This window comes from Sinocyclocheilus anshuiensis, unplaced genomic scaffold (genome assembly GCF_001515605.1).
Source record: "Sinocyclocheilus anshuiensis isolate Anshui unplaced genomic scaffold, SAMN03320099.WGS_v1.1 scaffold2041, whole genome shotgun sequence".
NCBI lineage: Eukaryota > Metazoa > Chordata > Actinopteri > Cypriniformes > Cyprinidae > Sinocyclocheilus > Sinocyclocheilus anshuiensis.
The window spans coordinates 46,658-60,527 of record NW_015541069.1 but is presented as its reverse complement, the minus strand read 5'-3'; the positions used below and the strand labels follow the sequence as shown (position 1 = coordinate 60,527).

Here is a 13,870-nt window from a genome sequence, read left to right as displayed (position 1 = left end):
AAAGAGTTTTGCTGTTTAATGTTTTTTTTTTTTTTTTTTTCAATTATACATTTGGTCAGAATTCTTTGGATAGAACATTTAAAAGAAAAGCATTTATTTGAAATAGAAATCTTTTGTACCGTCATTAATATCTTTATTGTCATTTTTAATACATTTAATGCATCCTTGCAAGTGTTTTTTTTTGTTTGTTTTTTACTCACAGAACCCAAACTTTTGAATGGTAGTGGTAGTTTTTTTATTTATTTCTACTTTCAGACTGACTCCGATGTCGTAGTTCTCATAACTGGTGTGCTGGTGTTGATCGCTCTACTACCCATGATTCCTCAGACCAGTAAACAACTTCTGTGCGATTACTTTGATATCTTTGGAAGGCTTGCTGCCTGGAACCAACGTCACCCAGGTACTCGGGCATAAACACTGCAAATATATTTGTGTTTTGTAAATGAAATTGTGTTTTTTAAGCTTCAGTTCTTGGAAGTGCAATGTTTCTAGATAGTTGAAATATAACTTGGTCTTAAAGGTACTCTTTCTTTGAATGTGTAGGTCATGCTCAGGGAGTGTTTGCAGTCCATCTACATGCCAGCGTGTACTCGCTTTTTCATCGTTTATATGGCATGTATCCCTGTAATTTCGTTTCTTACTTGCGTGCCCACTACAGTATGAAGGAAAATGTTGACACATTTGAGGAAGTGGTGAAGGTGAGGTTTTATCTTTCATGCCACACAATTTTAAGAATTGTCATGTAAGTGGCAAAATTATTATTACTATTTTAACACCTGCTCTACAATTTCCTTCTTCTTTTATATCAGCCCATGTTAGAGTATGTACGGATACATCCTGAGCTCATCACTGGAACCAAAGACTACGAGGTTGATCCAATTAGGTATGTAAAATGAAATATTACAATTTCTGTTATATCTTAACATGATCCAGTGAACCTGATTTTTCATACTTTACTGTTTTTAATTGTGTGTAGATGGAAGAGATTTGAGCCTCATGATATTGTGATTGAATGTGCCAAAATTTCACTGGATTCTAAGGAGGCATCATCTGAAGAAGGATACTCCTCTCTGTCGGATCACATACCACGACGCCCTGTGGAACATAGCCGATCATGCTCAGAGCTCAGCATCCATGGTAAAATGACATATAATGTTTAATGCTGTTTCTAATTCAGTGATGTTCTGTGTAGTTATTGTTTGTAAATGTTTCCAATGGAAAAAGGAAATCCAACCACAAGGGAGAGTTGTATTTTGAAAATCAAACCAAGGCATTTGCGTACACAGGTCTTCATCACAAATAAAGAGCAACTATTTATTTTTATTTTTTTTTTAAATGCACCCCATGAAATAAACAAGATAATGTAATCCAGCAATTAAGAAGCACAATAGAAAACAGGTCAAGAGAAAGGTTACATTCATTAATTCTGTTAGGCCCAATAAGATGAGGGGAAAAAACGGTTATCAAAACACAAATACATAAACATATATGTACAAAACTACTATAGTAGAAACTCACCAAATGCCAAATCTTCATTCATATCTAAAGGAGATCAACATGTGAAATCTACATGTAAAACTGTTTATATTAACAATGTATTAGACCACAGAATGGATAGAGGCTTTGACGTGTGTGTGTATTAAGAATTAATAAAATTTTCAGATTTTTCCTGCGAGTACTGATTTTAAAACTTACCTACTTTCTGCTAACAGAAATCACATCGGTCACACCAATGGCTGCTGTTCATCAGTCTCTTTTTCTGTCACTACCATATCTCACTGTAACCCAAGACTCAGGTTCCAGCGCACAGACCCCCAACCATCAGGTAAGAATCCTCCAAATGAGTAGGCAAAATGACCAAAATCTTACTTAAATTTCCTGATAATCTTTGTACAGTAACTGAAGTACAATAAAAGTACACAGACAAGACAAGTAAACAGTCAGTAATAAAATAAGAACAAAGACTGTAAATACAAGCAATTATAAATAAAATAGAAAAGAGTTCATGTAAAAAATTCATACTGGTTTGTCATGTCTACTGGTATATTGCCTACCCCTAGTATGTAGTTATCCAAATTGTTTTGAAAGTCAGAACAAGCCTCTAAATGTAGATTATCATGTCAGTGACCCCTAACTGAATGAAGTTATGTTTGGTCCATCAATAGAGTGATGGGATGCACTCCTCAGGGACAAAGGAGGAGATGTGGAGTCCTTCCTCAGTGTGTGGGATGACCACCCCTCCCAGCTCTAGAGGAATGTCCCCCACCACAGTTTCTGATGTCTCACATAGTGCCTCCCACCTCTCAGGACGGATCCCCAGCATGTCAGGTCAGCCAAATGCATCCTGGTCTAGAAAGCAAAAATGGTTCTGTATGTTTGTTTAGTCCCTCAGATGGCTTCAGGGGTTATTTTTGTTACAGGGGATGGAAAATGGACCCTTTCTCCCTCCACACCCTCAGGGTCATCTCCTCTCCCATCACTCTCAGAGGAAATAGGGCAGCCTGCCCAAAACACCAGCAGTACTCAGGCTAAGGTACATGGACATATAAAGCATTTGCTTCATTACTTATTAAACATATTCTGTGAGCGTGTTTTCATAAAAATGCTTTTCTGTCTAAAACTATTTAGGTGATTCAGACAGGCAAAGACCTGAAGAAAGTCACGCCTAGAAGTATTAATAACAATGGCGAGTATCTGCTGAGATTTCTAGAGTCTCATTTCATTTAGTAACTGACACACACTTAATATGCTTTACTTTTGCTACTTCTAGGAGGTGCAAGTGATGCCAAGACTCCGGTGTCATTGCAACAGCTCTCTGACATTGTCAAAAGGACAGACGGGGAGATAGAGGATGGTGAGAGCAGTGACATCATGCAAAACAATAAGTGTGTTTAAAAGTGTGTTTAATCAAGCCTTCATTTACAATGAGCTCTTCGTTCACCAACTTCTTCAATGTTTTCTTTCAAGATACCATCAATGAGGAGATTTTGAGTCTGACCCATGGGAGACTGGAATTCAGAATGAGGCCAGGCCTGGATTCCTCATTTTCTGGCTCCTTCGACACCCTCCTCTCGTCTCACCCCAGCCATGAGCAGAATTTAGTGTCCACACCAGACAGGGTTGAATTTTCTGCCAAAGGAGGAGAGAAGCAACCCTGGTCCCTCTGGCCCGCTTTCACCCCCATTGAAAACGGGAAGTGTAGTAAATGTTCTGTGTCTGATCTGACGAAGGAGTCCATGTCATATGAGCCACTGTTTGACCTCGCTCTGCCTAAAGTGGCATCTCTGTTTTTGGAAAGGAAGACAGCAGAGGCCATCCAGAGAGCTGATGAAGAAAGGGAGCACCGAGAGGAGCTAGAGGGAGAGGATCTTTCTGCCACCTCCCCTCTGGAGGTATTGGACCGGGTTATCCAGCAGGGTCATGACACCCATGAGAAAGTGCTGAAGAGGTACGCTTCTGTTTTTCTTATGTCTGATATCACTATTGAAAGTGTTTTAGAGAAAATGTGACGGAACACTGTCTGTTTGCTCTTTTACAGAACTCCGTCTTCTCAAAGCCAATCAGCAGACCCACACTCTGGAGGTAAACAGCATAGCAATAAAGGAAAAGGTATTTAGTTATTTTACTAATTCATAGGCTCTCCATGCTCAAGACGACTGTGTCCTCCAACTTTTCTATTACAACTTTCCTGTTTGTTTCCATTTTACTGACGCTTTCCTCTAAATACTTTTATTCTTTCAGATTCTTCTACTGTCTTCTGTGTCATTCTTTATAAAATCCTCAGAAGCAGCATTGTGTTGGCCCTGATCAGCCGAATAACCAGAATCCCTGTAGATTCTCAGTGAAGCTGCACGATATTGTGGCTTAATGTGATTAATGTGAAACACGAAGGCTACAGTTTAAAGGGGTCATATGATGCGATTTCAAGTTTTCCCATCACTGTGTCTGTCACGCGACTCTGTTCCCCTTTCCCTCTGTCTTTACATTTATTTTGAAAGATGAAGCTCGCGATTATGGTAAGGGGCGTTACATTTCCGACGAGTGCTTGCGGTGTTCGGCCAATCACAATGCACTGGGTCAGCTGGCCAATCAGAGCAGACTGCGCTTGTCAAAGGAGGGGGCTTTGTAGAAAACTAAGCGTTTGAGAGAGGCGGGGCATAGAGGACCTACAATAATGTACAGTATTTGAAAAATAATGTGTTTTTTGAACATTAACGCATGTCAACATTCTGTTACACCAAATACACAAAATAATGATCTTTAAAAAAGCATCATATGACTCCTTTAATTAAATAATATGGGCTGCAAGTTTCAGAGTGAAGCACAGCACTGTTCATTTACATGTGTGCAAATGATCCAAATCAACAAAATGAAAGCTCAGTGGTTTAATGAATGGTTCAATAGTTTAATGTAAATTTTAGTGTTGTAATATGCTGTAAAATGAAATAACTTTTGTCAAATTATTTTATTTATATTATTGTATTTTCCTTAAATGATCATGTTTTTTCCAATATTCTGCAGCCTTAGTTATACAGTTATTTTTAAACATTTAAACCACAGCACTATTCTGTTGCATTTGAATTGACTGCAATGTATTTTTCCAGGTCCTGTGTCTACAGCGTCAGATGAGCTGGGGATGTTGCACAGTCAGCTGCTGTTGCTGCATAACCAGCTGCTGTATGAGAGACATAAGAGAGAGCAACATGCACTTCGTAACCGCCGTCTGTTCGGACGTATTGTCAATGCTACTGCACTGGAAGAGCAAAACAACTCCATGGTAATGAATGAAACTGGAAGAATTATCTATGCCTGCGCAAAATTCTGCATATAATTGAAAAGCTTGTCAGTTCAGAGCATACTCATTAAATATTTTAGTTTGATCACACTTTAACCACCCAATTAACAATAGTACTTTCAGCTCCATTTATCACGATTTACCAAATCCAATCTGAGGAATTCTGTAAATGCTCCTTTATTATCAGTGCAGGAAATGTTCAGGTCTTGGCATGACTGATGACATTATCCTGTTAAAACCCCGCAAAAGTCTTGTCAGGCTTGACACAAAAGCCTTCTTAAATTGTTGTTTTTTTGTAATTTTGTTGTTAATATCAGCGATTTTCCAGTGGTGTGGTTTTTGTGTGTGTGTGTGTGTGTGGCAGAAAACCCAACTCAAGCTTCAGGACATTGAGATCCAGGCTGTGCAGGTAAGCCTGAAAGAGGAACAGCGGCGCTCCAGGCATATACAGGAAGACAGAGATGCTCTTGTGAACCAACTGCAGACTCAAATCCAGCAGCTACAGAAGGAGCGGAATGACTACTACTCAAAGATGCAGGAGCTAAAGGTGATCATAGGGTGATAGGACATGAAAAAATCCATAGTTAATCTTATTCACTCACAATACAGCATCAAAAATGGTCAGCATTTGCCATTCTGTTGCTGTAATGTAGAAGAGAATGTGTGCTATCTGTGTTAAATGCTAATGTTTTATGTGGCATCATTTACAGAGTGATTTGCAAGAGAATCAGAAGAAGGTCAGAGAAATGGAAGCAGAGCTCCAGAAAGCCAATAACAAAGTGTGTAATATGGGACACATGCTCAGCCAGCTGTCCATCAAGGTAAGACTTGTTTATGACAAAGATATGTTACATTAAACGCTATCACACTGCAAGAATAATTTAAAAGCAAAAAAAATTAAATATTGCCCTTATTTATTTATGGTTTAATTTGTGTTCCTGATTTATCCAACCTCAGCTGAACAATAGTGAAAACATGGAGCAGCAGATGGCTTTCCTGAACAAGCAGCTGCTGCTTTTGGGTGAAGCCAACAAGTTATGTGTGGAAGAAATCGACCGCTTGGGACCTGAGGCTAGCAAGGTAGACAATGATTATTAACTACTGATGACTTATCATGACTTGCATCATTGTGTAAAATCCAGCAGATCTCTAGTTTGTGACAGATTTTTTTGTTTAACAGCACTCTGTGAAATGTAATTCTTATACCTTAATAATAAGTTGATTGTTGACTTGATCTCTTTTGTTACTTGTTAGGAGCTGAATATGCTGCAGGCATCTTCACTGCGTGAGGCTGAGCGTTTGAGGCAGAGCTCTCTTCAGCAGAGTCAGAGACTTGAAGCCGCTCAACAGCGCATCACAGACCTGGAGACCCAACACACCAAGAAAGAGCAAGCCATCCGAGAGCAAAAGAAACTTCTGGAGAATGTCAAAAGCCAGGCCACGTATGAGCTTACCTCTGCCTTCATTGTCCTGTTGAAAGTTTAAATTCATTTTCTGATGTTGGTTTGATTCCGAGTCTTATTTCTATGCTCAAACACAGGGGATTATTGATTTATATTATATTATATTATATTACATTACATTACAGGGTTTTCAGAATTTTTTGCCAGTGGTACACCTTCTAGTACACCTTCTACCCCCTGAGATTTTATGTTAATATTTCAATAATTTAACACATTTGCATGTTCATGATTCTCTGATGACAGTTAATCGTCAAATGCAGGCAAAAAAAACAAAATAATGTTTTACTTTGATTTTGTTTTATTTTTAAATAAGTAAATACTCATTTTAATTTAGCATATTTATGATTTAATTATTATATTTAACAATTTATGAACCTCCTGCATTTTCCACTTGAATTCCAAGGGGTTCTCTTACCACAGTTTGGGAGATTTTTCTTTCATTCTTTACATTTAATTATGTTTATTTTTATTTTACTTTGTTTTAGGGCTGCACGATAAATCGCATGCGATATTTAACGCGCATCTTGTCAGAAAGCCGGTTCTGTAATCAGCGGTAAATCTCCATCACCTGCAGGCTTTCACATTGAGCAGCATTAACTACACAGAGCCGTTGTTCACTGACGAGCTGCGCAAAACTACGTTCATGTTCGCGCGATTTTTTTGCGCAGCTCGGATGCGCATTAAATATCGCATGCGATTTATTGTGCAGCCCTACTTTGTTTATATGTATTAAGCATATGTTTGCTAATGATGCAAATGATATGTCTTATAAAGTGGTGCTGTATTGATCTGCAGAATATGGATCATCAGGTTCTTTTAATCTCTTCAACAGCCTCTTGCTGTAAGATTTGCTAATATGATCCTTGTCTGTACTGATTTTTTGTTTCCTGTAGGGAGCATCTGCAGGCTTCAGAGAACAGGTATCTGGCCCAGAAGCACATCACTCAGGCATTACAATCTGAGCTGCTTGAGCTATATAGCCAAATAGAGCTCAAAAACCTGAACACTAAATCACCAGCAGAGCCCACTTCTGAACCCAACAGTCCAACCAAGCAGAGGTGTGTTCCATATTGTCATGCACATTAGGGCTGTCAAAATGGCTGAAAAACTAAATTCGAATTTTGTACTTAAATATTATCAAAATTCGAACTATATTCCCATTTAAAATGCATAATTTCAGTTAGGGTGAAGAAAAGCTTTTGGCTTCTCTTCCGAGGCCACAAGAGGACGCATCGAGCAAAATATTACTAATGCACGTTTATTCAAAGCATAAGATAATATGACTATCTGTGAAAAAAGTGCATGTTTAAAATAATGTTTATAAACCAATTATAATTAAGTTGCTTAAACAACTATAAACGAAACAGCATCATGTATATATTCATAGTTTAATACAAAGGGCAGATAGCCAATCACACAGAGTACATTTTTCATTTAAAAACATGAGATGCAGTGGGATGGGGAAAAACCCCCGCCATAAAGTCTCGAGATATGTTTTTTCAAAGTTATAAACTTGCATTAATTTTACATGGCTTTCTAAACATGCGGCTCCTTTGTGCGAGATGCGAGGGCAACGGTAATAGATGTCCCTCTAGAAAATGCGCGAAATATGTGTTCTGTGTGAACGGCTTGGTTTCAGTTTTGATGTGAACAAGATCTTCTCTGCATTGATGTTCTCTTTTTCCGCAATATTTTTAATGAACAATGCAGCAGTGCCGCATCTAGTGGCTTCAACTGGATAGGCTAACAAAAACATTATAATGCAACGACACTTACATCGTCATCGCATCTCGTGCGCCAGTGATAAGGCTGCCTCCTTAACTCACAACTAAAATTGTGTTAAATAAATGTGAAATTGTTTTTTGACAGCCCTAATGCACGTTTCTCCTCCACATGCTGATTTACAAATGCAAACAATTTTTTCTGTAATGCATTCTAGACTTTTTGTGGCAAAATAAAAGACCGAAAGATGATGGGTTGTTGAAAGTATAGCAAAATTCTATTTCCGATTGTGTTTCAGGCCAAATGGCAACCGTACAGGCCCATCTGCTCCGTCAGCTGACCCAATGAAAAAGGAGGAAGGCATGCACGTGTGTGTCAATGGTGAAATATCTGCCGGGTCTCCTCAAACACCCACAGCACTCATTAATGGCAGTCAGGAAGAAGATCTTTCCGCCCTTACCCATTCATTTCCCGCTCTCCCCTGTGACTCCCCACTGGCAGTTGGCTCTTACCCCAGTACCGGAAGCTTTTTGGGCAAGAGAGCCAGAGAGATGTTTCGAAATAAGAGCGAGAGCCACTATGAGGGTGAGCCGGCCGCCTTCACCTGCCTCTCTAAGGATCTTAAGGTTGAGCCAATCACAGAGCCCACAGAGAGCGTGGAGCTTGAAGAGGCTACTGACCAGGCTGACCTGCAGCCCATGGACAGACCCCGAGCGTATAATATTCAGCGGAGGAGGCAGCAAGATCTGAGGATCATGGACTACAATGAGACCCACCATGAGCATTGATTGTACACTGCTGATAATTTTGGACCCAGTATTAGAATGCACTGCTCTTTTTGTTAGAGTGGTTTGCAAAGTTTTAGTTAATTTTAAAAGCTCTTATACTACAAAACAGCCAAAAAAATTAAAAAGTTTTTGGTTGGCAGTTGCCATGTAGTCACCACAGTGGCAAGAGAATATCTTGTCTTCAAAAAAGCTTCACTTATATTTTGTCTATTACGAATTCATTTTTTTTTTTTATAATCTGCATTTAGTGAGCGACCGTGGTGATTATATTGCGTGGTGGTTGGATGTTATTCGGGCCTCATTGTACTTTTCAGCAAATCTATTGACTTAATCACTGTATTTGCTCTTGTAATAGTACCATTCGGTTTCCAATCCTCCTTAATTTGTCCACGCAAAATGGCTACTTGAGTCGCTTCGAGATGAGCATTGTTAATTTCCGCTGATGTGACTTAGAAATTGCACAATACCGAGTGTGATCATTGCAAACGCAGCACTGTAAATAGATCATGCCTATGAAAAACCAACCAATCAGTCCGATAAAAATGTGAAAAACAAAAAAAAGCTATGTGGAATAGGTGAAGTAGAATAAGAAATCACATTTCATTGCTGAGGCGAGCCATGCGTATATGCCGTAGCAGTGCTTTCTTTGTGCACTTCTCCTATAGAGAATAAGCAAGTCTCGTGTTGTTTCTAGTAATAGATTTTATTTTTATGCATTAACGTTCTCCACTGGGATTGTAGCGCCCAGTCACCAGTGCAATACTTCTTAGCTAACACTTCATGCCAGCTTGAAGGTATGAGTGATGATGGGAAAAATAAACCGATTTAGATTGCTGCTTTGCAGGACCGTCAGAGCCTTGCAGAACACAGGCCAGGCTGCTGTAGGTGCATTTGTCCAGTTGAGACCTATTGTGAATCGAGAATATCTTTGTGGTCTAAGATGTGTCTGAAGGGTGAATGCTCTTGTGTTAATAGCGCACCAAATACGGCCACTGCAATACTTCGACACACTAAACTCTGAAAGGAAGCTGCTCGCTATAAGCCAGAAGGCTTATGTCCCTCTATTATGTTCTTTCATTTCTGTCTTACACGGGTCAGACCCCATCTGCAAAGAAAAGGCTTCATGTAATGGGCTCCAGCTGGCTGAAGTAAAAGCACTTCTTTTTTTTAATTCAAGCCTTATTAAGATTGCTGAACCTTAGCAGAGCAATATACTTGTCTCTTTCTAAAAAAACTTGCCCCCGGGGTTTGTTTTCAGTGTGGGATATACTTGGAATATTTGAAGTGCTGTTGCAAAGAAAATAAAATGCTGGCTTCGGCCTGCCAGCTGGGGAAATGGCTTCGAGAGTTTACAATGAGAATTGAAATCTATGGAAATCATTGCTGTTTTTTTTTCCCTGTCCAGACTGTTCTTATCACAGTTCACCATGAGTGTGATCTTACAGCTTGTGCTTTGTTTAACTGTCACTCAAACTTTGCTTTCTGTTTTTATACCAAAACCCCTCTCAAACATTTTGTTGTTTCACAAAATGCCTTACTCAAAAAAAAAAAAAAAAAAAAAAAAAGTAGGAAGCCTGTCCATCACCTGAAGTCATTTGTTGAAAGTTATCTGAACTATGGTACAATCAGACGGTGACGGGTGTAACAGGAAACGAGGGATTCTATTTTCAATTTGAGAAAACAGATTTGTGTTCTCCTACTTGCTATGATCAAAAAAAATAAAATATATGTTTTGCATATTGTGTCATAGTCATCCATTTAATAATGGTAATTGTATATTTAATAATACTTTGTGTGATAACTCACTGGAATACATGCATAAGTGTTGAACAAGTGTTTTATTTCCTTGTATGTCCTCCTGGTGGCTTCAAGGCTGGTTTTCCAGCATGCCAGCCACCTGTGCCTTTTTAAAATCTACTCAGGTTTTTACTGGTCTTTTTATCAAGGTCTGCAACCATCTCCACGTTTTTTGCAACTGTTTGTTGAGAGTGACGCGTTGAGCACCTCCTCTGCTGTAGATGGTGAGGAGGTCTAGTGCCAGTGGAATCACACTCACAATCCCACCATAGGAATTTCTTGCTTCATCACAGCTCAGCCGGTTTATCTCCTTGGAAAAAAATAAGTAATAATCAATGGTAATGCACTGTGGCTATTCTGACTCTTGAGGTTCATTACCATGCGATTACAATCAATGAACAAAATAGCATCCTTATGCTGGATAATTTAAATATAAATTTAAATCATTAGTGTAATTTTCCTGTCACTTAACTGCCCTTAGCTGACTGATGTTGCTGTAGGGGTTGAGGAGCTCCCTGCAAGTATTTAGGCCCTCACTGGAAGTGCTTCTGCTGGACGGTGAGGATTCCAGATGTTTTAAAACGCCTTCAAGATCAGAAATAATTTCCAAAAAGAGCAAGAGTATGCGTTTGTCTGTGGAATTGCTGCAGTGGAGATTCAAGTACCTTTGGACCTATCGAGGAACATCTTTTTTTTTTTTTTATTAATTCTTGTATTTAGCAAGGTTGCATTAAAATGCGTTAAAGTAAAGACTAATAGAAAAAAAATATTTCAAATAAATGCTGTTTTTAATATTATGCAGCACATCTGCTTTCAACATTAATAAGAAATGTTGCTCATAAACCAAATCAGCACATTCGAATAATTTCCAAAAGTTCGCTTGACACTGAACGATAGTGTAATTATTGTGTAATTTTAAGAAATTACAAGAATCTTTCATCATAACACTGTAAAGTGCAATTACTTTGGAAACAGTGAATAAATCATCACCTGTGTCACGGTGGAGACATACTCAGTTTTGTCCCTCGCGTGCTCCCTCCAGCGCTCAAGAGCCGTTATAAATATAAATTGCTGTTGTATGAAACGTTAATAGCTGTTCTCTGAAGTCAGTCATCTCAATTTAATTATTTAACCTGTTTAAAATGGATACAGCAATGTTAAAGTCCAGAATAAGTACTGTTGTTTAGGGATATGATAAAAATATATGAATAAAAACATTGTAGTACGTTTCAACTTGAAAAAATACTATTTTATTAGAAAGAAGATGAGCGATTTTAACACAAGGTAAAATAAATAACATTCGTGATAATAAATGGCATATTCACATGTATTAGAACTTACCTGTACTAGTACGTATTATAACGGCATATCCGCACAGCCGCTGTCTGCTGTTTCTGTTGCATTGAATTTGCGTTGCTTAGCAACAAGAGTACGACACTCGTGCTCCCTCTGGTGGTGGTGATCATAGACATAATAAATACTATAAGCTTATTTATTTTACTTTAGAATTTACTATTAATTTATTCTTCATTATTGTCTATTCTGTATTATTCCACCCTTGATATTACATATTCTACTTGCTATTATTCATCTATTTATTATGGTATTATACATATAATTTATGCTATTATAAATCTATTATATACTGTTGTACTCACTTTTTATATTATTCACTTTACTACAACTTGTACTACATATACTTTATAATATTACATATTTCCTGAAGGAAAAATCACCTGCAAGGTCCTGTAGGATCCCACAGGATTTTCGTGATCATTGTCCTGTGGGACTCCTGCAGGAATCCCACAGGAATCTCACAGAAATCCTACAGGAATCACACAGGAATCCTGTGATATCTAAAAAAAAAAAAAAAGTTAGTGAGTGATTACATGAGTATGTGACTGATTAGCTGGATGAGGAGCAGGTTTAGGAGATGCAGGTGGTGGACAGGTTTGTGCAACAGATCTGCTTCTATTTGGCAACAACTCCTCAAATCTGTTAATAATGTCTAAATAGGGAGAAAAAAACAACAACAGCACAAAAGTTCACATCAGTAAAAACATAAAAAGGAAGTGTTTTTATTTTTTATGAGGGAAACTTATGTAATTACCTTTTTGTAGTTTAAAGTTTAGTGCCTTTAGTTCCTGATTTTCAGCTTTCAAGGCCTTGATTTCTCTTCTAAGTTCATTCGGTTCGTTGTTTTCTTTGGCTTTCTCTTGGATTTTTTTGAACAACAGTTTGTCCTTCTGTGGTTCGTCAACCTAAAAAGTAAATAAATAATAAAAACATTTTATGCAACAATATATTTTTTTTAAATAATTTATCAGGAAGAAAGATTTTACTCTTTTGCATCTCTTCTCTGGACTTGGCGATGGACTGTTTTCTGGACTAAATATTTCCTTCCTTTTTATTGGTCTTTTGTCAGGAAGTTTGCCCTCATCTTTTTCTTTCTCTCTGACTCTACCTGATGAAGAGTTTCAGCAGCCTGTCTTTATTTTCTAAACAACAACAACAAAAAAGAGAATTTCCTTTGCCTCAACAATATAATGCACTCATTGATATATAAAGTATTTACATTCTGAAATATTATCTGTTTACCACTCAGCTTCAAAATAATTGCTGGAGAGCTTTCATCTTCGTATTTTACATCAACGAAAGTATGTCCATTTTCTTTACAATGTCTAGCGAAGCGTCGTTCTCTGTCCATTCAATTAAAGCCCACATCTTGTATAACTGAGAAAAGAAACAATGTTTTGATAGATATTAAAGATAGAAAACGACAGAGAAAAACAGGCAGTTTAGATAGATAGACGGACGGACGGACTGACAGACAGATCGACAGATAGATAGATAGATAAATAGATAGATCGATGAAACAAACAGACTAACATCACATTATAATAGGACATTGCTAATTAGACAGACAGACAGACAGACAGATAGACGGAGACCCTGCCATGTCATTTACTTAAGCATTTCATTCTCAACATTAGGCTATGTGTCACTAGTACAATACTATACAACTGATTTTTAACACTTTTAGGCATTTTAAATGTGGGAAAAATAACAGTCACTCACCTGCTTCAGCGAGAATTGAGACTGACGGTCAACGGTCTTTTAATTGCGTCACTCGTTGCAATACTGGGAATAATGAATTGCATTGACAACTTCATGACATGTTTATTGCCCACTGTATGATATTATTATTATTAATTACGTGTTCCTGTGGCTCAGTGGTAGAGCACTGCGTAAGCAGCGCAAAAGGTCATGGGTTCAATTCCCAGGGAATACGCATACTGGTAAAA

General features: G+C 38.0%; 1 protein-coding gene, 1 long non-coding RNA gene and 1 pseudogene across 8 annotated transcripts in view; 1 reads left to right on the top strand and 2 right to left on the bottom strand.

The window, feature by feature from the left end:
• Positions 1-10,481, top strand: part of LOC107690665 (hamartin-like) — a 16,608-nt gene extending 6,127 nt beyond the window's left edge. For 6 of the 7 annotated variants that reach the window (XM_016489052.1, XM_016489049.1, XM_016489050.1 and 3 more), the window contains 18 exons: positions 256-400; positions 544-698; positions 810-883; positions 977-1,137; positions 1,713-1,825; positions 2,166-2,328; positions 2,421-2,533; positions 2,629-2,686; positions 2,771-2,854; positions 2,968-3,448; positions 3,539-3,609; positions 4,605-4,777; positions 5,160-5,342; positions 5,506-5,616; positions 5,753-5,875; positions 6,050-6,237; positions 7,152-7,316; positions 8,279-10,481. In XM_016489052.1, coding sequence (XP_016344538.1) covers positions 256-400; positions 544-698; positions 810-883; positions 977-1,137; positions 1,713-1,825; positions 2,166-2,328; positions 2,421-2,533; positions 2,629-2,686; positions 2,771-2,854; positions 2,968-3,448; positions 3,539-3,609; positions 4,605-4,777; positions 5,160-5,342; positions 5,506-5,616; positions 5,753-5,875; positions 6,050-6,237; positions 7,152-7,316; positions 8,279-8,768 — 3,051 coding nt within the window. In that variant the 3' untranslated portion in view covers positions 8,769-10,481. The remainder of the gene's footprint in view (positions 1-255; positions 401-543; positions 699-809; positions 884-976; positions 1,138-1,712; positions 1,826-2,165; positions 2,329-2,420; positions 2,534-2,628; positions 2,687-2,770; positions 2,855-2,967; positions 3,449-3,538; positions 3,610-4,604; positions 4,778-5,159; positions 5,343-5,505; positions 5,617-5,752; positions 5,876-6,049; positions 6,238-7,151; positions 7,317-8,278) is intronic. The other variant, XM_016489053.1, reaches the window with a different exon arrangement.
• Positions 10,482-10,579: 98 nt separating this feature from the next.
• LOC107690667 (uncharacterized protein C9orf9 homolog) lies at positions 10,580-11,645 on the bottom strand (annotated as a pseudogene).
• An 827-nt stretch (positions 11,646-12,472) lies between these two features.
• Positions 12,473-12,966, bottom strand: LOC107690692 (uncharacterized). Its single transcript, XR_001634477.1, has 3 exons — positions 12,908-12,966; positions 12,676-12,826; positions 12,473-12,573 (listed from the first exon to the last, which is right to left on the bottom strand). It is a non-coding gene; the product is annotated as an uncharacterized LOC107690692 (long non-coding RNA).
• Positions 12,967-13,870: the final 904 nt, after the last annotated feature.